General features: G+C 40.5%; 1 protein-coding gene across 1 annotated transcript in view; it reads right to left on the bottom strand.

Moving 5' to 3' along the window:
• The window catches only part of LOC145786856 (DNA-dependent protein kinase catalytic subunit-like), a 65,000-nt gene that overhangs the window by 2,740 nt on the left and 37,386 nt on the right, over positions 1 to 24,874 (bottom strand). Inside the window, exons 46-79 of the mRNA XM_082598597.1 lie at positions 23,957 to 24,101; positions 23,608 to 23,743; positions 23,148 to 23,329; positions 22,846 to 22,965; positions 22,630 to 22,753; positions 21,922 to 22,056; positions 20,148 to 20,263; positions 19,767 to 19,970; positions 19,347 to 19,436; positions 18,986 to 19,199; positions 18,234 to 18,402; positions 15,904 to 16,113; positions 15,353 to 15,465; positions 14,814 to 15,035; positions 14,234 to 14,408; positions 13,737 to 13,866; positions 11,284 to 11,422; positions 11,016 to 11,101; positions 10,698 to 10,800; positions 10,205 to 10,381; positions 9,769 to 9,931; positions 9,341 to 9,452; positions 8,532 to 8,715; positions 7,876 to 8,069; positions 7,389 to 7,528; positions 6,681 to 6,845; positions 5,996 to 6,171; positions 5,142 to 5,353; positions 4,597 to 4,687; positions 3,610 to 3,804; positions 2,937 to 3,147; positions 2,071 to 2,223; positions 1,145 to 1,260; positions 654 to 751 (exon numbers count right to left, since the gene is read on the bottom strand). Coding sequence (XP_082454723.1) covers positions 654 to 751; positions 1,145 to 1,260; positions 2,071 to 2,223; positions 2,937 to 3,147; positions 3,610 to 3,804; positions 4,597 to 4,687; positions 5,142 to 5,353; positions 5,996 to 6,171; positions 6,681 to 6,845; positions 7,389 to 7,528; positions 7,876 to 8,069; positions 8,532 to 8,715; positions 9,341 to 9,452; positions 9,769 to 9,931; positions 10,205 to 10,381; positions 10,698 to 10,800; positions 11,016 to 11,101; positions 11,284 to 11,422; positions 13,737 to 13,866; positions 14,234 to 14,408; positions 14,814 to 15,035; positions 15,353 to 15,465; positions 15,904 to 16,113; positions 18,234 to 18,402; positions 18,986 to 19,199; positions 19,347 to 19,436; positions 19,767 to 19,970; positions 20,148 to 20,263; positions 21,922 to 22,056; positions 22,630 to 22,753; positions 22,846 to 22,965; positions 23,148 to 23,329; positions 23,608 to 23,743; positions 23,957 to 24,101 — 5,200 coding nt within the window. The remainder of the gene's footprint in view (positions 1 to 653; positions 752 to 1,144; positions 1,261 to 2,070; positions 2,224 to 2,936; positions 3,148 to 3,609; positions 3,805 to 4,596; positions 4,688 to 5,141; positions 5,354 to 5,995; positions 6,172 to 6,680; positions 6,846 to 7,388; positions 7,529 to 7,875; positions 8,070 to 8,531; positions 8,716 to 9,340; positions 9,453 to 9,768; positions 9,932 to 10,204; positions 10,382 to 10,697; positions 10,801 to 11,015; positions 11,102 to 11,283; positions 11,423 to 13,736; positions 13,867 to 14,233; positions 14,409 to 14,813; positions 15,036 to 15,352; positions 15,466 to 15,903; positions 16,114 to 18,233; positions 18,403 to 18,985; positions 19,200 to 19,346; positions 19,437 to 19,766; positions 19,971 to 20,147; positions 20,264 to 21,921; positions 22,057 to 22,629; positions 22,754 to 22,845; positions 22,966 to 23,147; positions 23,330 to 23,607; positions 23,744 to 23,956; positions 24,102 to 24,874) is intronic.

The following is a 24,874-nucleotide window of genomic DNA, read 5'->3' as shown; positions in this document are numbered from 1 at the left end:
TTGAATCATTGACTGCACTGTGCATTACATGACTTGAAAACATAATAATCAAAAGCAGAATCAGACGACAGGACATCAAACCAGGTAGTTAACACTGCAAGTCTGTTCGCTGGACCTTTTCTTTTCATATTTTAAATAAAATATGCATATTTAGAATTGGTTGCCAAATAAACAAATAAAACTTAACAACCAGACGGCATTTAACACAATAACATAAAAATAAACTAAAAATTACAAACGTTTCAATTTTTGTTTATGTAGATCAGTTTTGAAATTTCAATTTATGAAAAACATCAGTCAGTTGGTTACTTGAAAAGGGTTAACATGAGTATGGCCGAAAACGTTTGTAATTTTTAGTTTATTATCATGTTATTATGTTAAATCCCGTCTGGTTGTTAGGTTTTATTTATCTATGGTTAAAAAATCACCATTTTACCAAAATTGTTACCAAATAACATTTTTATTGTAGCCGACGATGAAAGAAACTAGATGTGACACTTCGGGTATTAACAGGATTATTACACACTGTCAGATCGGTGGGAACTTATGCGACTGTGACTTAATGCACTGCATTAGCCTAGTGTAGCAGCTAACGTGGTATCTCACAAGTAACCAAGTTATGCACAGACAAGTCAGCAAGTCCATCTCCTCACCAGCCCATCTTACGAGAGTGATCTTCAATAAAATCCCAAAAAGGAATAACATTCTTCACCCATTCTATCAATCCGACCTTTGAACTTACTGGGATAACCTGAAGAAATAGAGTTGATTTTAGCTTTATAGAATATCAATTTATTGGAGGTTGATTCTACATCATTGAAACTAACACTGGTAAGGCAAAACCTGCAACGATTGTTGGCCATCTACAAACATGGCGCTACAAACGGCCGATCAACGATGAAGGACAATTGGAATTTTTCCTCATAAAGTATTTTACTTTCCAACCCATTAAGTAAGAACCCATCAGTATTCTCCTCCATGTCAGGAATCTATTGTTTCATCACCACAGGTAAGGAATGAACCACGTACCGTGGAACATGCAATCACTTTCAAGCACTCAACTAACTGTCGTCAGACGCAGCCTTTCGTCATGCCACTGGTGCCATGACGTCACGGAAAGATGACGTTGACGCGACGTCATCACCTGATAAGTGATGAGAGAAAGGTCTTTCCTCTTGCACTCCACATTCTCAGCAAGGATGTTGTTGATGGATGTGAACATGGACTGGATGCGCTGATCCTGTCTGAGATCCTCCCCACCTGTACCAACAAATGAAGCTTCAGTGAATTCCAAGGAGAAAACTGTGATGCGTAACTTCATAACGTGATTTCTTCAATATGAAGTATAAGGACGTGCCCTAATACTTTAGAATCAAGATTTCAAAAAGATATCTACACATATATTATGAGTTTGGATCGAATTACCTGCACTTGGATTTTCTACCGATTAACCAAATCTTCTGATTAGGCAACTAATTTCGCGGATTAATGCTTTTAGTATGTAACAACAGTAACAACAACTAGCAGCCTTCCAGTATAGTCTGGGAACATGGGGTAGTAAAAGGATAGACCCTCAGCCTCAGAGTCTCACACGACGACAACAGTAATCAGTTGACTAAAATCGCCGATTACTGATTCTCAGATATACTTTGCTCAAACAGAGTCTGGATTATCTAAGTCAGTTGGCTTAATCGGTCGCCTAAAAGTTCATCAAACCTTAAGAGAGTGGCAATCATGATTGACCCATCAGATTCAAGTCGGAACAATGCTCCTACTTTGGAGCAACGTATATGATTAACAGATCATTTGCAAGGTCACAGGTTAAGAAGGATGGTACTTCAATAACCGCTGTCGACCAAACACTGCAAACAGCTTCACCTTTCTCTTGAATCTACTCAACGCCTGCTTCCACGTCACAGAGAGTGGGCATCTTTGGGATTACGAGACCAACAAAGGAACTATGAGTTGAAACCAACGAAAAAGTGGTTTGTATCTCAGTTCACATGCGTATGAAGTTAGTGCCAACCAATGATATATCATCATGAGATGAAGTGATAGAATGGCGCCCACCTTTGACAAGGAAGTAGTGATCGCTTTCATCCGAACCGCGAATGATGATGCGGCATGGCTTACGTAGTGACCTCATCTCCCTCACTCTCTCGTCGAACCCGGTTATGGTGGTGTGATACTCCACTAGGGGACGTGATCTGCCGTGGTACTGGCCTACAAAGTTTAGCAAGCAAAAACATTAAAAGTCGAATGGGGCCATGCAGTGTAGACGATCGTTAAGAAGATGGCTCACACCACGCCACAAGCTCCTCGATTAATCAGACGACAACAACCATACGATTTAACGTTGCGCAAAAACAAAATAACTAAATATATAAGTTACAAAAAATAACTAAATAATTCTTTTCGAGACGATTAACTCTCATCCTTCCAAAAGGAGCCTAATGGACAATTAGACTTCAGACCAAGGAATAAAAGAGAACCCGGAGCAGATCGTGATGCCCCGTTCTTCTGGAGCCTAAGCATTATTCTAAAGTGAAGCATCACTTAAGATTTAAAAAATATATCCGGACAAGAGAGAATATTGTTGCGCTTGCATGTCGTCTTATACTTCCCCAAACAAACATTCACCTTAAAGCAGAGCTGAAATATTTTATTTATTATTTTGAATTCTATTTGAATGAGGACCTTATGGTGATCCCCCTTTTCAAAACAGACCGTAGAGGTTATTGGAAAATAGCAACTGAATTTGATGTAATTTGCTCTGCTTGGCTTTTTTGCTTGTCATTGAGCACTTTTTGTAGCAATAAAGTTGTTATTGTTGAAATGGAGACTATAAAGACAAAGTTTATTGTACAACAATTAGATGAAGCAGAACTAAACTAAAGCATTGAATTAAAGTATGCATATACCAACACAAAACACACCAGGGATCTCCAGATGCCCCCTGCCATGCTGCAGAGGTTGGTAGTTTGCCAACCATTGACTGTAATCCCTCAGTGAAGTTGCTTTCGTAACGAACTTATTCACTTTTTGTTTGAAGTTATCGATCCACTTTCGGACTTGTCTGCAATTCATCCCCGGCAATTTGGTTCCTGTGGAGCCGCCAAAATACTGGTCAAACTCCTTCTTGTATTCCTGAAACAACATTTTTGGTCATAAATTGCATGAAAACCTACTATGATTTGAATTAATGTGCAAAAAACTATCACTAAGTTGCAGCTATAGCCTACCCACCACGACTTCTCACCTAATCGTTATGAAAACAACACAGACCACATGGGAGCAGATTAATTACAATTGACCTAAAAAATTAGAACATAACTTCTTGAGCGAAAATCAGGGATTCAGGCGAAAGTCAAATGGGGAAAAATTTGTACATTTTTTCACTGAACTTGCTTCAGTTCCATTGTTAGTAACAAAATGGCTGCAGCTATTGATGACCTTCTTCTTCAATTGCCTTGCCTAAGCCATCGATGGCCTCGGATGAATAATTAGACTGAGTGTCTAATTAATGATCTAGTGCAAAATAAATCGGTCATAAAAGACGAAGGATAGAGATAAAGCATAAAACATGAGCAGATAGATAAGAACACCTACTTTAGCAAACTTGAATCTGAGAAGTCCTGTACGAACTGCAGAAGACACTGGAGTTCCATAAAGTGACGAGTCATCCCCTCCTGCTGACTCAGCACAATTAAAAAAGTTGTTGTACATGTTCTGGTAATTTTCCATGACTTCATTTGTGTTTTTTTCTTTCTTTTCCAACAACTTGCAAAATTCTTCACTACAATCCTATGCAAAATAACGTTTTATTTCAATCTTTTGACAACATCTACCAAAACCAACGACATCCCAGACGCAGAGTTTTTCAATGAACTACCCAGAGATCTTCTTCATAGCGATTCAGAAAGCGGGTCCACTGGCGACAACTGCACGTGAAGTTAACAAAGATACCCAGGAAAGATATATCCCGATATGGATCTCACAAGTCGTTAGCTCAGTGGTTGCGCGCCCGACCCAAGATCAAGTGGCGATGGTTCGGCTCTCGAGGTGTGCGCTTGAGTAACGCATTACAAGGACTGCTCTCCATTCAGCGGCACCTAGTGAATGGAATAATTCTCCGGCCACAAGACTTCAACAATTGGAAACTTAAATCCGTCAATCTCGGTAACCGACCCTGCGTCAAGAGCCTCTACAAGTATGCGAAACTACCAGGAATAACCTATCGTATCAAGGCTTTGTCAGTCCAAGGATAAAGATTCAAAACCAAAATCAATAGCTAACGATTTGTCTCGCACAGTGCTATGAGAACAGTACATTGCAGGTTTCATATTAACTGTCAATTGAAGTGATGACGTAACAACTTCCTTCCGCCTTGCACTTTGGACAATTGGATGGAAGCAATATAAAATTATTGAATTTCGTGTTGACATTTGATGGCAACTTAATGCTTACTTGTGGCGGGATTTGAACTTCTGTCAATCAAGTCGACAATAAGTCAAAATATTTTCACCTATCTTATAACATGGATATTTTTGTTCGCTTTGATGCACACCATACCACCACATCATTGTCAGACATTACCTTGAAGGCCACGGCAGGGTTGGAGACGAACTGCAATTGCTCGATGAAGTCGTTGGCGAGAGGAACATTTTCCTCCAGTTTCTGCTTCAGCCTGAGAGAAAACATCATGACTTTTTCACGACATGAGTTTCTCACGACACGACATCATCGGTCATCATGATAAAGATCTAAGGGTGGTTTAGAAATTATGTTCTTGTGATGATTGTTATGGATTATGATTCCACCCATTTTTTATGGAAACATTATTTCCACATGTGATGCAGAGAGCTTGTAGCGAAGTATTCAACTGTGGGTTCGAAAATGTTCGTGGCTTGAAAAGCAAAGTGTTTTGAAACTGGGGATCAGGTAACTAAGAAATTATAAAAAGCTATCACAAGCATGATCAAAAGCAAATGCAGCAAGTTTTACCACAACTTAAACAAGAAAATGACTTAAAGTGACGCCACTTTTGAACCATGTTTCGATAAATTATTTTGGCAGAGAACAGATCAAATAGGCCATGACGTCATAATGGCGTTACGTTATCGACAAGGTTATCCGCTGACCTCTTGATGAAGATTTTGTTTTCCCTCGTTGAGTTGGATGACGCGTACTTGTATCCTTTCATCGCCGTCATGACAGGATAGACCAAGGCCTGGGGGTACTCCTCGGCTATGGCGTTTATTAAGGGGTGAAGGGCAGGCCCAGAATCCCCATCTAACAACGCCACCATGTGTCCCACCCATGCAAGGAACATCCAAGAAGGGAGGTTTTGGGTCTGAAATGGATTTGGGAGTGGAAAGTATGAAAGATGCAACCACTTCCTTGCCTCGTGGGAGGCTGACAACAAGAACAGAAATCATAGCAATCTCACTTCTGTTATTAGAAATGCAATACGCTTTTGACCTATCTTGAGTCAAAATCTAGGAATAAATATAGTTGAATGAGTTTCGCTTTTAGCAGCATGATCGTTGCTTACTTCACAGTGTAGATTCAAACGATCTGTTATAGCCTGATGCTGCGGGTTCTTTTTGGCAATATCAAATTACACTAGCTTTCGGAACACAGTTCCCTAGTCATGTGCTATGACGAATCGTGACGAATCGTCATAGCACATGACTAGGGAGAACCCGCAGCATCAGGCTATAACAGATCGTTTGAATCTACACTGTGAAGTAAGCTAGGAGTAAATGCTTGTTGCATGAAATTATCATACTTGAAGTTTGAAGCTGAAGATGTTATAGAAGAGAAATACGTTTTTGTAAATAAAATTGAATGATTTCATTAACAATGCGCTTCCACCAATATCAATCCAATAACATTGGGTGGTGGTATTGCATTGCAAACGACCATGGACAATAATTCAGTCGATCTACCAAACGGGTGGTTTTCATTTCTTTATAACGTGATACAATCTCACCTCTCGCATGAAGACAGTTTTAATATATCTAGTTCTTTCAATGAGCTGAAGCAAGCGCGGTATCTTCAAAGACACCATCGGTTGTATGACTCCACTCAGCCGCATTGACTTGGCAACAAACTGAGTCAATAAAACGGCGAACTTGGTCACTTCCTCCTCTTCCGATGACTCAGTCTCTATGAAACAAAAACATTATCTAAATTCTAGTTCGACACCGCTGATGAGGATGTGGCTGTGTCTTTGAGAAGACACTTAAGGCATGCCTGAAGGAGTGTAGGTGGACACGAAGATAAGCGTCCTTATCTTCACGTTCACTTAACCAACTACCCGGCGTAATACGAAAAACAATATCAAAATTATAACAGGCCTCAGCTCCTTGCCACCGCCAAAGCAATTACTTCAAAGAGAACGTAAGACTCCGTAGGAAATTGCACAGATTAAACACTGATTCACTGGCACCAGGAGGCCATTTTGAGTTAAGCTTACCAAGCGAGTTCATAACTTTACAGGCGTTCAACAAACAAAGATCAAACTTGTCGACTTCTCAACCAAACACATGACGTCACTTAAACACCAGGAAGTCATCGCAAACTCATTTGGATAGCGGACTCCTTGATGACGTCATCTCTTCCACTTCCTGGAAGAGCAGATGATCTTCAGGATCAAAACTTCCTTCTGGACTTACCATCCTTCATCCTGATCTGCTTGTCGCAGAAGTCCGCCATCGCCATGTAGGATTTGAGATGAAGTCGCGTATGGGCCGATGTTGGGAGCTTGGCCGTTGCCCTGGCCGCTTTGTCAAAGGTGGTAAATGCTTCCCGCTGGAGGTCGCTCGTCACATCAGATGAACCTTAATGTGATAAAATTCATTCAAAGAAAATTTAACAAATGCTATCACATTACATTGCTTCAACGTCGGCAGACTTTAAGCCAACGTAAAACAAACCTTGGTTACAAATGAGCGCATGAAATTGATCACACGCTGAAACACGACAGCCGTTGCCACGACAATGCTCAATAGAAACTATTGCAACCACAGGTTGGTGGTGGATTCAACACTTTTGAAATTATCGCAATAACTTTCCCAGAAACCAGACAATACCTTCATAATACCTGCTCTCCTTAAACCACTTTCACTATCGACATTATTATTACAATAAGAAAAACTTAATTTGTAATATTTTCTTCAAACACGACAGTTTCCTCCTCAAAACTCAGTCGATATCAACGTAGTTCCCTACAGGTGCATTCCCTACAGGTGCATTTGCTTCAACTTCTTCACGGATCAATATTTGATCCCATTATTGCTTTTCCAATATGCAAGGTATTAAAACACCTCTGCTACACATCTCTCACTTTTAACTTCAAACTGTCAAACAATCCAAAACTATACCCGAAGAATCAGCAGACCGTGAAGGAAGCATGTCATCAACAAATGACGTCACGTCATCACTGGAGGCGGCTACGGCATCAGACGCAATGTCGTACGTGGTTGCCAGAAGTAGAAGATGCTCCACATGCAGGGCTGAGTCTCTGTTTGGCATAATTGTACACAGGTCAAACCTAACCACATAAAGTGATCTCATAACACATTTCTGAGATCTTCGCTTTTCCAGTGAAAATGTGAGCGCCAGTGTGAACTGTTCTATTAAATATTTGCAAGGCACCACAAACTTGCCGCTCAGACGACATTGTTAGAAAACATTTCATACAACAATCCAACAAAGCCACTGATTTGGCGGATACTCGTATGAGACCATGGCCGTGCACTGCGCGCGAACGAAAACAATGTGCACCGTGCGAATGTGTTATTGTGACATGGTAGAAAGTTTGACATTGGGGGAGATGTAACCAATTTGTGGCTAAATCCTTGATCTTACCTGCTTATATGCTCAACAACGCTGTTCTGTTCGTTCAAGCTTCCATACGCGGCTAGCAGGAAATTAAATGACGAGTTGCGTTGAGGATCATTTGATGCAACCGCGAGATGGCGTGCTTGAGCATGATAGTAGCGAGCGGTTTGATGGGATAGCTTGACGCACACGGTCTCATTGTGTTGAAAGTTGTCATAATCCTGAAACCGACAGAACTTTAGTGACCTAGCGATTCACAAGAAATGTAAATATTTACACAATATTAACTGACAATCAACAGCTCAACAACACAATGCCATTTTTTAGAAATGTTTTTACCTTTACCTCACCTTGAGACATAAAGTTACAGCATAGTAAGCTGGAGAGCAAGGTTTCACCATGGATCGTTATTGAGGTAAGACGTATATAACTATCTATCCCCCAGTATAAAGTCACTTTTAGCTGATTTGTTGAGTACAAATACTACATTACTACCAGACCCCACGAGGCCTATGTTGTACTTGGCAGGGATAAGATCCAGCCTCACTAATCATAAAGTCTTGATATAACCAGGTTGGCATTGAACACGCGTCTACCGATTTAACAACAAGGACTCCAACTATCAAGCCAATAACACTCAATTATTTGATATTTATTGAAATCTTGGCGACACCAACAATCACCTTCTCCAAGTTGTCCAGTATTCTTCTCGCTAGAGCGAAGTTCCTTCTGGAGCAGGAGTTGTCCAATAATTTCAGCTGCATTTCCATCTTACCGTTTTCCACGCAGGAGAGTAAAGCATCACCGTCAGTTCCGGATGGGTTCAAGCTATCGAACCTCCTTTTCAGTTTGTCAAGGAAGAAACATCTATCAATTAATGACACGAGAGTTGACTCGCAGTGAACAACAAGAACTTGGCATTGAAGTTTCATTCTCTGACGCAAAAGCGATGTTGTCTGAACTTAGACTTTGACGAGGCTGATAAACGACGGGACAACATCATGAAGTTGGAACCTTCTAGGCAGTGTGAGCGGCTCTTGACTATTTGGTATAAACTTTAATTGGAAGTTGCTTGTTCTCAACTACTCTATTTTTGTGTAATAACTTTCATGGTTTGTTTCAACAAAAAGTATTTACACTTAATTAAAGTTAAAGTTATTAAAATAAATTAATGCTGTTTTATAGTTTATATCAAAATGCTACAAAGTTTATACAGCAATACCGAAAAGTCAATGATTTAAACTCCATGTCGATAATTGTATGACCACAAACATTCTAACATATGGAAGTGAAGTGTTGGTAATCAATAGCGCACATAAGTTAATTCCATACTTCCATAACGTGGCACTGGATAACTTGTTTCAAACAAATTGCTAATAGGCATACGAAGACAAACTCTCTACCGAAGCTCTAAATTGCTAATAAATGTAGTTTTATTGCCATCAGCATTCCAGGTCATCAGCGTCATTCAACACATTACCCTGGCACTGACCTGTAGGCGACCAGATCCTGCCATGCAGTGATGGGATCGTGGACGGAGTACACATCATGTTCTGTCCACTTCGCAACCAGGTCTGTTATTGAAGATAAACTGAACCCGGCACCTGGGAATGAAGCAGAGTGATTGACAACCAACAAAAAATATTGATTCCAACATAGCCAGATAACGTTGCCAGAAAGCCACAAAAGATAACATTGTTCCAGACAGGTTCGTGCGCAATGCAACCGAACACACAAAGACTGTTCAATCAGTGTTCATGACATTTAAACAAGAATTTATGAAATGTCTTGAAATAGTTTTGTTGTGTTCAGCCATCCTAGTAGCCATACTAAGAACCGAGCCCATTACCAGGATGTTTTCAAAAGATATAACTGGATTCATTAAGTAGAAAATTACGGTTAGACTCCAACCAAACTTACCCATCTTCATTAAATTGAGGAAGTCCTCGATATCAGAGATCCGAGTGATGCTTCTGAGAAGATCTCCTTGTTTTGCTCTCATCAGAGCGCTAACGGAAGTCCACGTGGATGAAAAGCCATCACCAGTGAGCTGGAGGTAGTACCTTGCTCTATCGTAATCCTCCTGTTGATCAAATGAACAATACACGGAAGATAATGAAACCAAATGAAGACAAACTCTTTAGTTCAAACAAACCGGCTAGGTTGCAAGGTTGATGGTTAATCATCACTTTATTGATTATGACAAGGTAACACTGCTTAACATCTTTTTGATGGCCACACTTTATTGACACCGACTACAGAGGCAAGTTGCCACACGACTAAAAGTTCAACGTTAAAAATAAAAAAATAGCAACAATTTATGTGAAAACAATGAAGTCTCTTTCAACAGTCCTACCTGGTAAATGTAAAGCATAGTGAGGTATTCTGCAAACTTCTTTTCAACCTTGCTACGTTTTTCTCCTCTTTCCTTCATTGCATCGTCCATGAAGTTTGCTAGCTCATTTCCAACACCCACATTCCCTTGCAGGAGGAGCAGGAGCTTGGCATGGAGAGCTGACTCTAAATATCTCTCCTAAAATAAAAAGTCCTCATTATAAACCAAACCTGAAAGAGACTAAAACTCGTAAACCCTGATCTCCATATCTTATAGTTCCCATAAAATGAATACGATCGCCCATCACGCATATAACCAATATAACCAAGGCACAGTTCTGTACCGGGCTGAGGTAGCCTCAGCTTGTGCTTGTGTGTGGTGTATACATCTTTTTTACCTTGGGCAATCTACAAAATAAAAACCCAAGGCAGATGGACAATATGGAGGGTTCAATGTAACGACAGGGCAGTGAACATCGGTGGTTATGTTAATGGCAACTAACAAGATGACTCACCACATAGTCCGGGTACTTCCACACATCTTGTAACTTCAATGCACATGCAGAATGCTCGTATGACGATAGGTGGCTTATACACATCTCGTCTACTTGATTCCATCTTCGAAATTAAATATAAAATGATGTTACACGTTTTAACTAATGGCTCCCATGTAAACAGTTCAACCATCCCATCCCGTGGTACACCAACATAGTTAGACAATTTTTACTGACTTTCGCACGGAGCAAGAGGAAACAACTTGAGGTAATAATGCCCCACTTCATTAACATGCACGTCATCCAGTCATCAAAGCCTGCCAACAATGTGTCACTGACCTTGATAAGTTCTGCAGAGAGTGCATCAGTCCCTCCTCCCACAAGTCCTTCTCCACCTCCCTGGCCTCGCTATCAGCTCTCAGTGCCTGAAAGGTGTCGGCACAAATGTCGCTGTCATCACTTCTACAATGAACTACTCTGAGGATGGGAAACGAATGTTATGCAAAAATCACAGTCAATCATTTCTACCTGATGTATTTTCTTGCCAGTTGCAGCGGCACTGAAAGCAATAATCATCCAACAAAGTCAAATGGCTGGTAGCGCTCACCTCTTGGTAAACTTTACAGGCTGCCTTGTAGTTTGCTTCGCCTTCCAATCGCAAACCCTCAGTTGTGCTCCCCCCAGAGCCAGAATGATTCGAGAATATTCCGTACAATACGTCATAGTTAGCCAAGGATTTGTAGAGCCTGCAGGAATACAAGGCTCACCATTACAACAAGCTGTAAGTCGAATGAAGCATCAGAGGAAGTTCAAGCTGACCTTTGAACAAATTCAGGCAGATTCGATCCTCAAATAAATTTCAATTAATATACAGTATAATGCAGGTTAATGGCACTATGTGGCACCAACACGCAAAAATATGCACTGCTTACAGCCTACGTACATCTCTGACCATGACTGGACAATATGACTGCCAACCTGGACAAGAGAATGGGGAACAAGGCTATTCGATTGGTGGCCCAATGTGTAAACTACTCACTGAGACCATCAGTCCTTGGGTTGACAGTCTAGAGATGTAAAAAAACGGTTTTTTTTGTTTTTAAAAAAAACGAGCTCGTTTTTTTTGTTTTTTATCGTTTTTTTTTGTTTTTTATTCGTTTTTTTTGTTTTTTTTACCTATTTTGACATTAAATGTCACAATATGCAGCAATTAGGGTAAACTCATTGCAATAGCGTCTCTTTCAACAAAGAAACAGTCTCATAACTCGTATAACTTACTTTAAATCAGACTATATGTCTGGTATAGGCCTATTTTTTCATTGCAATTTTGTAGATCTCAAGTCTCAACACAGGAGCCATAAAGATTTCTCACTGTCTCAAATAGTAGTAACAGTGTCCTATGGTTGGCACATCTCAAGTATTGTCTGTAATTTGGTCGAGCCAGTTGTTAAATGCAGTACCACACTCGTGTACAGTTTCGAAGCCACCTGGGATTTTGGTTAATGGGCATGTTAGGACCAGGTGGTCAGTGTCCAGTTTTTGTACTTAACAAAGGCACTTTTGACCAGCACTCCACACCTTTTCCAGTACAACGTCAAGAGGTTGTTCCAGTTGATGTGCATTTGGTGCAAACTTGATGAAAATCACACAAGCGGTTCTCGAGTTATAAGTGAAGTAACCTTAGCCACTAGGTGGCTTCATAGATAAGGAGCAATAGAAAAATGGCAATATCTCAAGAACCGCTCAACATATTTGGATAATTTTTAGCTCTACCCCATGTTTTCTGGGGTGGGCTATCTGTTTATGAACATTAAAACAAGTTTTGGCAACTACTTTTTCAGATAAAAAGAAATTAACCTCTTGTCGTTACGCACCAATAAAACCATGATGCGTAAGTTTAAAAAAAATTTTTTTTTAAACGGGTAGAGGAAAGATTGATGAAAAGTTTGGCAAAAGCAGTGTAGTGCTAAAGTCCCAACTTTTAGCCCAAATCACATGTAAATGTAGTGAAAGATGGAAACATTTTGATGTTTTTTATTTTCCCTGAAGAGATTCAATACTCCTTTGTGATGTCATAGTCATGTTTGTTTTCCCTTAATCACACCATTGTGCTGTCATAGACATTTTTAAAAGAAGTATGGTTGCACTTATCCATCCAAATTGAACTACAATACTGTAGTTTTCAGGACTTTGAGACTTTAGCACTTTTCTGTTTTTGCCAAACTTTTCATCAATCTTTCCTCTACTCAATAAAAAAAAAAAAATTAAAGTTACGCATCATGGTTTTATTGGTGCGTAACGACAAGAGGTCAATTCTCACTCCTTTTTACTTCAGCGTAGTTCCCAAATAAAATAAGTTTTCATCTTTGATGTTTGTTTTGTATCTTTAAATCCTGCATAGCGGGAATATGGGTAAAACTTTATTCTTGTCAGGAAAAGTATTATGAAGCATTTATTCACTATGTGAACACTGAGCAGTGCTGAAAAACTCCACTTACCACAAACAAGGTAATGTGTGTTCTGAATACTGCCCTCTTGTTTTTGCCAAAATTTCGTCAACCCATTTTGAGTGTGTACAAGAATAACCAGTAGGCCTACCGGTATACTAACATCGTAGGCTACCTTCCATAAAGGGCACTTCCATAAAAGGAAAAATAAATTAACTCATCTACATTATGTCATGTATCAAATTGCATTAATTCAATGTTTGTCAGGTCTACTGTCACAAACATGCCTGAGAATGAAGAAGAAAGTGAAACAACGTAGGACTATGCAAAAAACATATGCTGCTGCCAACCACACACACTTAGGAATTTCAGCACACCAATAAAACCAATTTTACTAGTTTAATGTTTTTCAAGAGCACTATAATGAAACTAAGCTGCAAATGGTAAAAAAATTGCAATGAAAAAAACAAATAAAACAAAAAAAAAAAAAAAAACGAGTGTTTTTTTTGGCCCAAGTTTTTTTTGAAAAAAAACACGTTTTTTTAAAAAAAAAAACGGTTCGTTTTTTTTGCATTTACAACTCTAGTTGACACTAATGACTAAGCACAGTTACCTTGATAGCTCCACCCAAACATCGATGTCATCGTTATTATTATCCTTCTCCGACTGCTTCCTCCTCTTCGAGGGAGGTTCAGATGTTGCTTCTGATCTTGATATGATGTGTTGCTCCAGTACAGCGATACCTAGACACGAAATCAACACCAGATCATCTCAAGTTGATTCCTTGCAACCGGATGCCAACAAGACTTCTCTCTTTCAGGGAGGAGTCCAAACCTGCTAGCCGAGGACATATTTCATTTACCACGCAACTATCTTTGTGCTTCTACAGGAATGCATCCTGCTGATCTTGCCCGAAAGTACAACCGTCCTTGTCATCGGATGTCTTCCAGCTGGAAGCCCATAGACTGCCTGACCAGCCGTCAGATTACTTAGCAACTGATGAAAGCCAACTTTTCTTATATCATTTTCTAGAAATTTATTCCATCGGTCCGGTTTTAAAAATAGGTTACAACTTTTTTATCTAAGAGTTTGTAATGAAGCCGTGGTTACCCAATTCCTGCTTGTTTGCAGCAAGAGATGCGGTTGCGATATCTGATGGGTTGATCTTCCTCTCCAAGTTATCCCGGAAGAATATTTCCAGAATGCATCCGACTAGAGCCGGACACTTTTCCTGTGACTTTCGCAGGATGCTGCCAAGCTCTTCATGGATGAGATTCAGTCTGACCTATGGAGGAGAGATGTGGAGCTAAGAACGGACATGATGCAAAATTGTAAATAAAACAGACCAACGTGTGGCCTTGAGGAGTCGGTCTGGTTAAACAAGGAAGATGTTGACATGATGAAACCAAACCCGACATAATTCAGTCGGGAAACCTTACTCCCTCAAAAAGGATCACAGTTATGAATGTCCATAACCTTCAAAATACTGTAGTTGAGGATGGAACGTTTAATGAGCACAAGTTGACTCTCAGAACAGCGGCTGTCTAAAACATTCTTATGGATACGTAAGCACATGGTAACCGTGGTAACCGAGCTGAATACGTAAAGCACTGCTGTGTAATCGAAACTCACGAAACGTTTTCCCGTGGCAAATAACATTCTACTCTATGCGTCATAACATCAAACCTACCTCGGAATTTTTTCGGTTGCTTTTTGTTTCTTTTTCATTGATGCCAGATATGATGAGGACCATGAGAAGTTGAGAGAGAAGGGGGTCATGTTGGCAGGCGGCGGCAAGAGGAACGATTAGACAGCGATTGGTGATCTGGATATCAGGGAGTTCCCCTGTCCTATAACCTCTGTGCAGTTGAACGGCATCCTCCACTTCTTTCTTGCGATCTCGATAGAATTGCTAAACAATTGCAAAATTAATTCAGCGAATTCATTCTTCAGTCATCGGTACAGCAATGATGCCGAACAAATACAAACATACCGGTTTGTAGTTAACATTGTTTATCAATTACAAAGCTGCTTGCAAACTTTAATCGAGGTTATCTTTGGTTGTTTTTCAAGAGTGCTTGCTGGACACTCTAAGAACATTAGTTTGACGCCAACCGAAACCACGCGGCTGCGTCCACGTCAAACATTCAGTCAGCGAGAATGAAATATCACCCATGACATGCACTATCAAACATCGCCGCGATAATACGCACTGAAAATAATTGTCACCTCAGACTTCTTGCGCTTCATTTCCTGAATCTTCGCATACTTATAACTGGATCCTTCCTTCTCTTTATAATATCTTCGTTTCAATCGTGCAACATCCACATCCACTCCACGATCTACAACGTAAACATCGTCACCTGAGCAAGCTTTCCGATCTCTATTACGTCATAACCCACTGCACTTGGAACGCGATAAAATCAAACGGCGATGGTTCCGAATGGGTCAAGAGGACCAGCACATCACATATCTCTTCAGTGCCACCTTATGGATGGAATAAACAACATATGGGAACTTCGACCGCCACACTCGGTAGCCTTCATCAGTAGCTCAAACTCTTTGCAAGGGCGGAAAACTACAAAGATTGTTACCGAAAAGAAGGCTTCCTCAGTTTAAGGATAATTATTTATGAAGAATGAAGTTGGGCTTTTACCTGTGGCTTCAGCTCTTTTATAGACTCATTTCTGACATTGGAGAAATGTAATGCAACATCATGTTTACAAACTTAGACCTGCAACAATGTCAGTATGAAAGCAAAGAGGCAAAGTACAACGCACTTGTTTTGGATGCTGACGTCTGACCAGTCGAAAGCATTTCTTTCCCAAAATTAGGGCCAGGTTTTAGTTCCGAAAACAATCGCTTTGTTCTTGGAAGAACAGGCATTGCCAGCAGTGACGTCTTCCGTAGAGCCACCTCGTCTGATGATATACTTGCGAATGTGTCCAAGCTGCTGCCGGTCATCCAGTTGTAAGTGTTCTTAGGACCACCTAGAACAAATTTGGAGTGTTATAACGAGACGTCTATTTGAAAACAACTCACATGACCACATATCAAGGTATATTCCTGAAACCTTTCTCAGACACTTGTTCAAACACAAACTTCCTCGGAGCGATACAAAGTTGACGCGCCTCACCATGACGACCAATAACGTACGCAAGGAGGGTTGGGTATCAACCCTCGCCCAATTAAACTTTACGACGTTTGATTTTTTTTATTGCTTATTGTGGCTTTCTTGCTTAAGTTTATGGTCTACTTTTCTTCATCAGCGCAACTTCTTAATGCATTTTGTCTAAACCTACATCTTGTGCGTGACGAAACAAAACAATAAAGAAGTAGCTGGTTTTAAAATTTCTAAATGTTTTGCCTGCTTCAAGCTAAACGTTTGTTGTTATCAACCTTGTTGGGTTGCTTGAAGCAAAACTGGGCTACCCTCGATCCAGGCGACCTCACCGCTTGAGTAACGCGTCTGTTTTTCACTGACGACTAGTCTCATTTTGGAAGATCTAGTTTCCGCCTTTCATCGGAGCCATTTGCTTTAATTTCAACATAACCAACCTGGCTTAGTTGTAATGAGATCTAGTTTCGTTAAGTTGGTTCATTCAGTTCTGACCAAAAGCACAATCACATGCCTGCATGTTGTGACCTAACATAGGCCTACTTTCGTTTTTGCCGTGGAGTATCAGCGGATTATTATAATTCTGTGACGTAGCCTCATGCAATTTTGTTTTGAACCTTCTATGAAAATTTTCTGCGCGCGTCACTGATGACGATAGACGCTTACACTAATAATAATCTGTGTTTTTGTATAACGCTGTATCCATCGCAGATCTACATTGTTCCTCAGTGCATTACAAAGCAAACGGTGTCAATGCAGCCGAATAAAGGCGAAACTGGGTGCATTGATACTCGAATTTTTTCTTCGACCAATGTTTCTCAGATGGACAGAATGGGAAGGCACAACACTTTTTGTGGACACAACAAAAGGCACAACAATTTCTTGAATGTCGAATCTACAGTGAAGAAACTTATTAATTATCTTTTCTTCATTGCGTAGTAATCGATTATATAATTTGTTTAATTGTTTCCATGATGGCGCAACATGCATTTGTTACGCCACAATACCTAAACTTGAAACCTTTGAAGAATTTTATTTTTATTTTTTCTCTTGACATGATCATACTGATGCTGTGGTGATAGCGAAATCGATTTATGATTATACAATGAGGCTGGTAAACTGTTTGTTGCATTGAGTAAAAAGGCTTATAGTGATGATACGAGACAGTCAACCGCTTCAAGTGGACAGTTTGCTGGGTTGGTTCACAAAAACAGAAAAGTTTAATTAGTCACTTTTTGTGGGATGATAATAACCAACTGCAATGAAGAGCACTCCGCAGGCACTCCCATCTTGTGGGGAACCAAATATTGAGATGTAGGTTCAGCAATGGCCACCGGGAGATGCGGCCTGATTTGTCACATTTTGCAGATTTTGATTAGCGCTACTGCTACTGTCTGACTGAAGTTATCTAAAGTTTTTTTTTTTTTACTTTTAAGTGACTCGTAATGATATTCAACGTTTGATGGTGTTAAACCCACTCTGTTACCTGGGTAAGACAGTAAAGTCACCAAAAGTTGGAAAAATCTGGGGAATTCTGCAGAATGTGACAAATCAGGCCGTACCTCTAGGAAGCCATGGTTCATCAATGAACCAACATCCAGTCACTCGCGCAGGGAGCATGATCACAAAGAGCGCCGGTGCAGGTTGTTCAGTGTAGCTCAAACTATCATGATGAAGGTAACTATCAGGGGGTCTTTACGGCTCACATCGCTGCATCCGACAGTGCTCAAGTAGAAACAAGGAAATCACGTCAATATATCGAAGCAAATATTTAGTTGTTGCTTTTTTCAATCTATTGTTGCATCTGAAAGCTTTCCTATAGTCTGCGCAATGAATTAATTAAACAAATTCATCTTCTTTCTAAATTTCATTCGCAAGTCAAGCAACAAAATCAAAACCTACTTTGGATACTGAACCATGCATAACAGAACTCCCTTGCATTGAAGGTTATAACAAGACATCATCAACCACACTGTGTCTAAGCGTTGTTACCGGCAAGTGTTGCAGAGAATTGCAGATTGTCCTGGGTAGCTAAGACGACGTTGAGCTTAGGAGTTGCCAAGCCATCGTTTGTGGGGGATGCAGACGAATGGAGGGTGTCGACAAACATGGGGGTCATCCCGGCATGCTTGTTCCTCCACCCAGAATCTACAGCGTACTCCTGAAAAGTTTCAAATTTGAAAAATACTTCTGACGAATGACGTCAAACAGTTTCATCTTATTTTCAAAGGAGAAACGTTTTTAAAACTTTAACTTTAAATCACTGTGCACTGGGACAGGGAATTGAACTACCGACGCAAGCTCGGTCACCGAGGCTGATAGCTGAAGGATCCACACTTCAATGGAGTATTGTGGCCGATATCCAACATGCCTAGACATCACTCTGTGAATGTCTGTAGGTTCTATGGCTTGTACCAGAGTATAAGTCATAAATGGTTGAATGAGAATCGTCATTTTAATCCGGCCATAGAAAAAACCTCAAACCACCAAGTACAGACGCATCGTGCAAAAGTGGAACTGACTCAACCGCACTAGTCGATGAAGGTTAGGGGTGTAACACAACCACTTGCGACTGCTAACACTCCTAGAAAATTACGGGACAGCTTTTAAAATGACCAAGACTAAACACGAGTGGCAAAGCAGATTGTAAAAACTAAGCAAGCGCTTGCACAACGCTCTGGGCATCAACAACTTAATTTGTGAAGTGAAAACTGCTACGACAAAGAAGTGCTTGACAGACTCACACGAAACACGCAATCTGATAGGGGGTGGTCGAACAGGGGTCGTTCAAAGTCGGGACTGAGGGATGCGCTCTGCAATATCAAGCCAACAGCGTTGGATAGGAAGTCCTCTTCTTCAAGAGTTGGATGGTAAAGATCATGGAGGATGGATGACAACTTCGCGGAAGGATTGATTGGCAATCTGCTTTTCGAATTCCAAAAGTTGACCGCTTGGTTCCTGGAGGAATTTTAAAATTTGAAAAAAATGTCAGTTTACAAACTGTCTTCTACACAAAATCATTAAGAGTAGCACGGTCCACACAACTAGACAGTTTATTCACTATAAATAAATCTGAAGAACGATGATATAGATTTCTACTCTCACCGTATTGGTTCTTCACTGTCATTGAGTGATTTGAGAAGATGCAACTTTGCAACCGACAACATCTCCTCATCTCGCTCTTTATCTGGAAGCCTGAAAGAAACTACCTCAACCAACATGATCGATGAAATGTAATCGTCAATTTAAAATGTCAACAAATCAAGTTTCCTTGTCACAATATTCCTAACCCCATTCTTCATTTTGTTGCAAATGCAAATTTGAAGTTGATATTATTTGCACTGACTTGCTTTTAGAATGAATAAATAAAAGAATAAAGAAGACACTTGATGAAAACACAACCCCAACACCAGCTATGCTGCCTGTGTCACACTTACGACTGGATGGTTATCGTGATTAAGGAACTTTACCGAGAAACAAAAAACAAATAAAAAAAAACCCAGAAGTATACAGATTTAAACTTACTTCATCAAAGCATCATATGCGTCAGTCATCACATCCAGGGCTTCCTGCCGGCACAAAGGACTTGAATGGTTGAGGAAGTGTTTGGATGTGTCCCGAAGAAAATACTGAAGAACCTCATTAACATGTAAGTCATCGGTGCGATCGATCGCCTTGTACAGCAAGCGGTGGCATAAACGGACGCAAGTCAATTGCAGGCTTTGATCCCTGGAACGATAGCAACTCATAGTAGCGCAATGCACATTTGCGAATGAGTGTGGTGCAGATGCATCATACTTCATCTGATCGGTTCAAACTGTGATGAGGAGGAGAGATGTTGCTAGTTACTAGAAGATGCTTCAACATACCAAGAATAATGAAATAAGTGGAAGTGGAAGCACTCACCTGATAGCAAGCATGGTCACCAAGCTCTTCGCTTTCAACTGACGATGAAGATCAGGCAACTTGTCTGCTCGCTGGAGGATTATTTCAAATGATTTGCTTCTTAGATCACCATGTAGCTAAAAAATAATCGTGTGCTGTTACAATTACAAGCGGTGAGATGGCGCAGCGAAAAAGGCGTTGGCTTTTCAATTGTGCGAACTTGGTTCGACTTCCGGCTTAACCTGGTTGTTGAAAACACCGCTCACCTCTACCCAGGGTGTAATAAATTGGGTGGGCATAATGGTTGATGGAAAGGCAGCCGAAAGAAAGAAACTGGCCATCCTACTCTCGTTAGTGGCGAAGGTTTAGTACAATGAGAATCTATCTTACCTTTTCATCTCCGACACTTGAATCAAGTATGGGATTCAACTTTACCTTTTATCACAAGCGCAACGTGTGGATACTAACAGGAAGCATCACTTAAACTGTTGCTGCTTTAACTCAACTGCATTATTCAAGTGCTCTAACGACAGATGTTCATGCTGAAGACACTGATATACGAGTGGATTAGAGCCAGTTAACCCTCACAAGTACGATCTACTAAACGGAAGTTTAAGATACATCCACCTAGAGAAAGAGTGCGGCGCCATTCCATGTGCAATTCGCACTTGAAAACAATACAAAGCAGCTTTGAACAATGTCAGAATATCTAGATTTCAATGATTGTTTTCATTACTAATGAAAAACAAACAAAAACTCTTCAGCACGCGGTAAGCTGAGGTCGCTGTCTCGGTTCGATTTAGCCCGAGGCCAATCCTGGAACAATGGTGACGTCATCATGTCCTGGATCACAATAGGTGATATCGCACAATGGACCATTAACTTAGTCTTCATTATTGTGTCGCTGAAATTCTGTAATATCTTTCTTTGGGAACATAACTATGACATTTGAAAAAGGAGTCGGCAAGCAAAACCTTTCTCTATCAATTAGAGCAGGACACTGGAGTGCACAGGCACGAACTGTCGAATTTGAAGAGGAACAGAATTGCTTAGAAGAACTACGTTGTCCCGGGTGCGAAATTTTTTTCCACAAACTTTTTGTTACTTTGCATAGAGTTTGGATTAATACAGCACTGTGAATGCAAACATTGTTCGTTGGCGTGTTTGGTTCAGTGGTTTCATCTTTTGCCTTAAGTTCGTGAGGGCAACGGTTCGACGCCCATCAAAGTCAATTTTTTTTTCTTTAAATTAATTTTCGAGTTGCACAAAAGCTTTTAAAAAAAGGTAGGGTTAATTCTTAATCAATTTGGAAAATCTTACTTTTAGAGTGACCAGAATCAATTTCTTTTCTCAACTTTTTTAAACTTGACCAGACTAGGCGTGTCTCCACTCTCCAGGCTACGTTATTTTTCAAGTTCAATGTTTAGATTTGGACCTGGAGGGCGAAAATTGACTGCTGACTTTGAAAACCGCAGGAAATAAAATGAATCGGTAAACAGTAATGGCTACACTTACAGAAATATGTAAATGAGACAAAAAGTTCGTGGGAAAAAAACTTCGCGTCCCGGGTATGCCCGAATAGCTGATGATGATGGTGAAACGTTAGATAAGTCTTATTTTCGATCAAGAAAATGCATACTACGTTAAATAATCAAAAACAAACATAACTTTTACGTTACCGTCGCAGTAAGCAAGTTCAACTTAGAATGGTATTCGCGAAAGATTATCTACGTAACACAGAGAATAAAGATTATTGTCCTTGCTGGGTGTCGATCCCCGCTCGGGGTGCACATACCTTTGGTAGGACAAAGAAAACATTTGTTGCAAATTGGTCGACGATGGCAGGGTGATGTAGCGCCACCTTGTGCAAACAAACGATGAACTTGTCATGGATGTTGCTGCTGTACATTGTCGTCAACTTCTTAGCAACCTGCATGGAATGTTGCAACAGTTTGCTCGGGATACAGCAATAAAACGACAGCAGCCAACGCGGCCTATATCCTACATCAGGCGGAGTGGAAGTGTTTTTAGTATTTAAACTGATTTTCAAAAAAGCAAAAATACAACAACACAAAAAGCAACGTTTGCATTGACAAAACATGGTGCTCAGTCGCTCTCTTATTCTTTCTATGTTCAGGTGAGACGTGAATTTGTCTTTCAATCACAATTATTGTACTTTTGTTCTCCTGGAAACATTGGTATAAAAAGTAATAACTGAAAACCTTAGGAAACCTTGAACTCTTAATCTCCTAGTAATAACGAATCTGTAACGTTGGTTACGAATGGTGAAGCTGCTAAGTGATTAATGACGTTGATCGAGCGACACTCTAATTTTTCATGAAGAACGGTTGCTTTTTGGTAACTTTATTATACTTTGCAATCTAATTATCATGATGATGATGATATCATTAATTAGATTGCAAAGTAGAATGGTGATTACTTTACATAACGGTGAAATGTGTTGCTGACACGCATCCTAACAGCACCACCGCGTGGTACTCACCAGCTGGTGGACTTCCCCATCATCTTCCTTTTCAACTTCCGAGAGGTATTCCAGTGACATCCCCATCACCTCTGATGCACTCTGATATATGTCCTTCCGCTTGTAGAGGATGTTGCTGCTCAGTCTGATCAAGCGCATTGAACGATCGTATGAATATGGGTAATTGGGTAAGTGTGAGAAATAAGTTATGTCTTGACCCTTGGCTCAGCCACTGACCTTTGAAAGAAGTTCATCCTGTCCACAGTGTACGACGACACATACGGAGCCACCCCGTTGGCCAGTAGAGCACCAAGAACTTGAAGGCCAGCAAAGTTGTCCTTGGATTCCACATCAGTGCTGTACATAAAACAAAGTTTTGGGTACCTACAGCAAAACAGTTTCATGTTGTCGATCTGCCCAATCAATTGAGGATGCCAACCACGTGCAGTGTGTGACAAAGAGATGATAATAATCAATGACCAATTAAAAGCGATCACAACTTTCCCAATAAAGGTGAACTTCCACACCCACCCACTCACCCTCCGCACAACTTGTAGACAACCGAAGGGTCGATACCATCCCTAACCCGCCCTCCCCAGCATTCCAAGGTCGTCTTCACAAGATCCAAGTTATGACGAGTTACAGACAAATTCTCTGATTTGACATTTTCACAAAGTTTTTCAACCACAGCTCGTACCAGATGGCGCCCTTCAGCAGAGTCCTGCAGAGAAAAACATAATTTTTAGTTTTACGACAAAGCTCATCGGGTTTCGTTAAAGTAACCTCCATCCGCGTCGGCGGCGGCATGGCTTACTAAAGACCAGATTAAGGCACTGGTTCCACTCAGCCCTAAATTGCGTAATATAAAGTAACACTTCAACGATGCAACCAAATTGGTCGCACCTGTAAACGTGCAAGCAGACGAGCTGTCCGACACGTTCACAATTGTATACGACGACCATGCTTCAATTAAATACAAACTTAGTTGCTTAAGATCACCTGAGGCAGAGCGACGGAGTTCCACGAGAGAGTGGTGGCCAATACGTCACACACCATAGAAGTGATCCCGTTCGATCCGAACTCACCGCGGAGGAAGCATTGCAGAAGTGGAGTTATCAAATGGGCGGCAAATCGTCTGAAGCATGTTTGCATTGTAAAGGATAAGACGACACTAAATTAAACCAAGCCTGAAAATAGCACTCCATCACGGTCGTCATCTACTACTGTAATTGCACACCGCCACAGCCCGAGGTTGGAAGACCATGAATTATAACCAGAACAAAGGTTAGCAACTTATGAGTAGATCAATGATTACAAAACGTTGAGCAACAGTTTGTTACAAATGAACCTAAAGTGTGACTCGCAGTTGATGATGAGTCTTGCGATAAAGATTCGGACGTTTTTCAAGACGGATGATGAAGAGGAAAGCTTGCGGATAATAGTCAACATCCAAGATGGTGGGGAAGTGTCATCAGCATCTTCAGGAGGAAAACCTGCAAATAAGAAGTTGCAATTTTTCTGGAAACAGCAGAGTCAATAAGAAGTATTTACTTGATAGGCACTGCAACAGGCATACGCAAGTATTAGTAGATACTACTGTAGATAGGTACTGCAAATTGGGATATTTATGAGGCCAACTTTCTTTATGAAAAAAATTATGTGCACAGAATCTACCTTCATTTAATCTACCACGTGATTGTGAGTATTATTCCATACAGCGCCTTGTATTACGCATCTATTCTACGCGTTTGTATAGTTCTCTGTGCAACGAAACAAAGCTACAACTCCTGAAGTGGTCGCTTCTTCTATTCAACACATCATTACATATTTCCTTAAAACTTGTAAGAATTTCTTCATGTTTAAATCAAAATAAATTATTCTCTTGTTCTTTTAGTCAAAGCTGGTGAAATAAATGTAAAAAAATGAGGTAAATAAAAAGTATCTGAAAAAGATTCGATCCATTGTCAAACCATGTTGAAAGCAATCCAACCAACAACGCGGCAAGTATTGAAAACTCAAAGCGTCACTGATTGATGCGCGCTTGACGTTTTGTTCAAGTTTCTCTCCCTCTACATTTTGCTTCGATGAATTCATCCCGAAACATCAGGGTCGACCAGCTACTGTATATAGGTTTTAGGGCCGGATGCTCTTCCTGGCGCCAACCAAGCATGCAAATAGAAATGGGAGACACTCCTCGGGGTAAAGACTGCTTGGAACGCCTACGTGTTTTTATCGACTTTCGCGCCTCTAGATCCGCTCAGACTAG

This window comes from Aplidium turbinatum, chromosome 17, assembly GCF_918807975.1.
Source record: "Aplidium turbinatum chromosome 17, kaAplTurb1.1, whole genome shotgun sequence".
NCBI lineage: Eukaryota > Metazoa > Chordata > Ascidiacea > Aplousobranchia > Polyclinidae > Aplidium > Aplidium turbinatum.
This window is presented reverse-complemented; position numbering and strand designations above follow the sequence as displayed.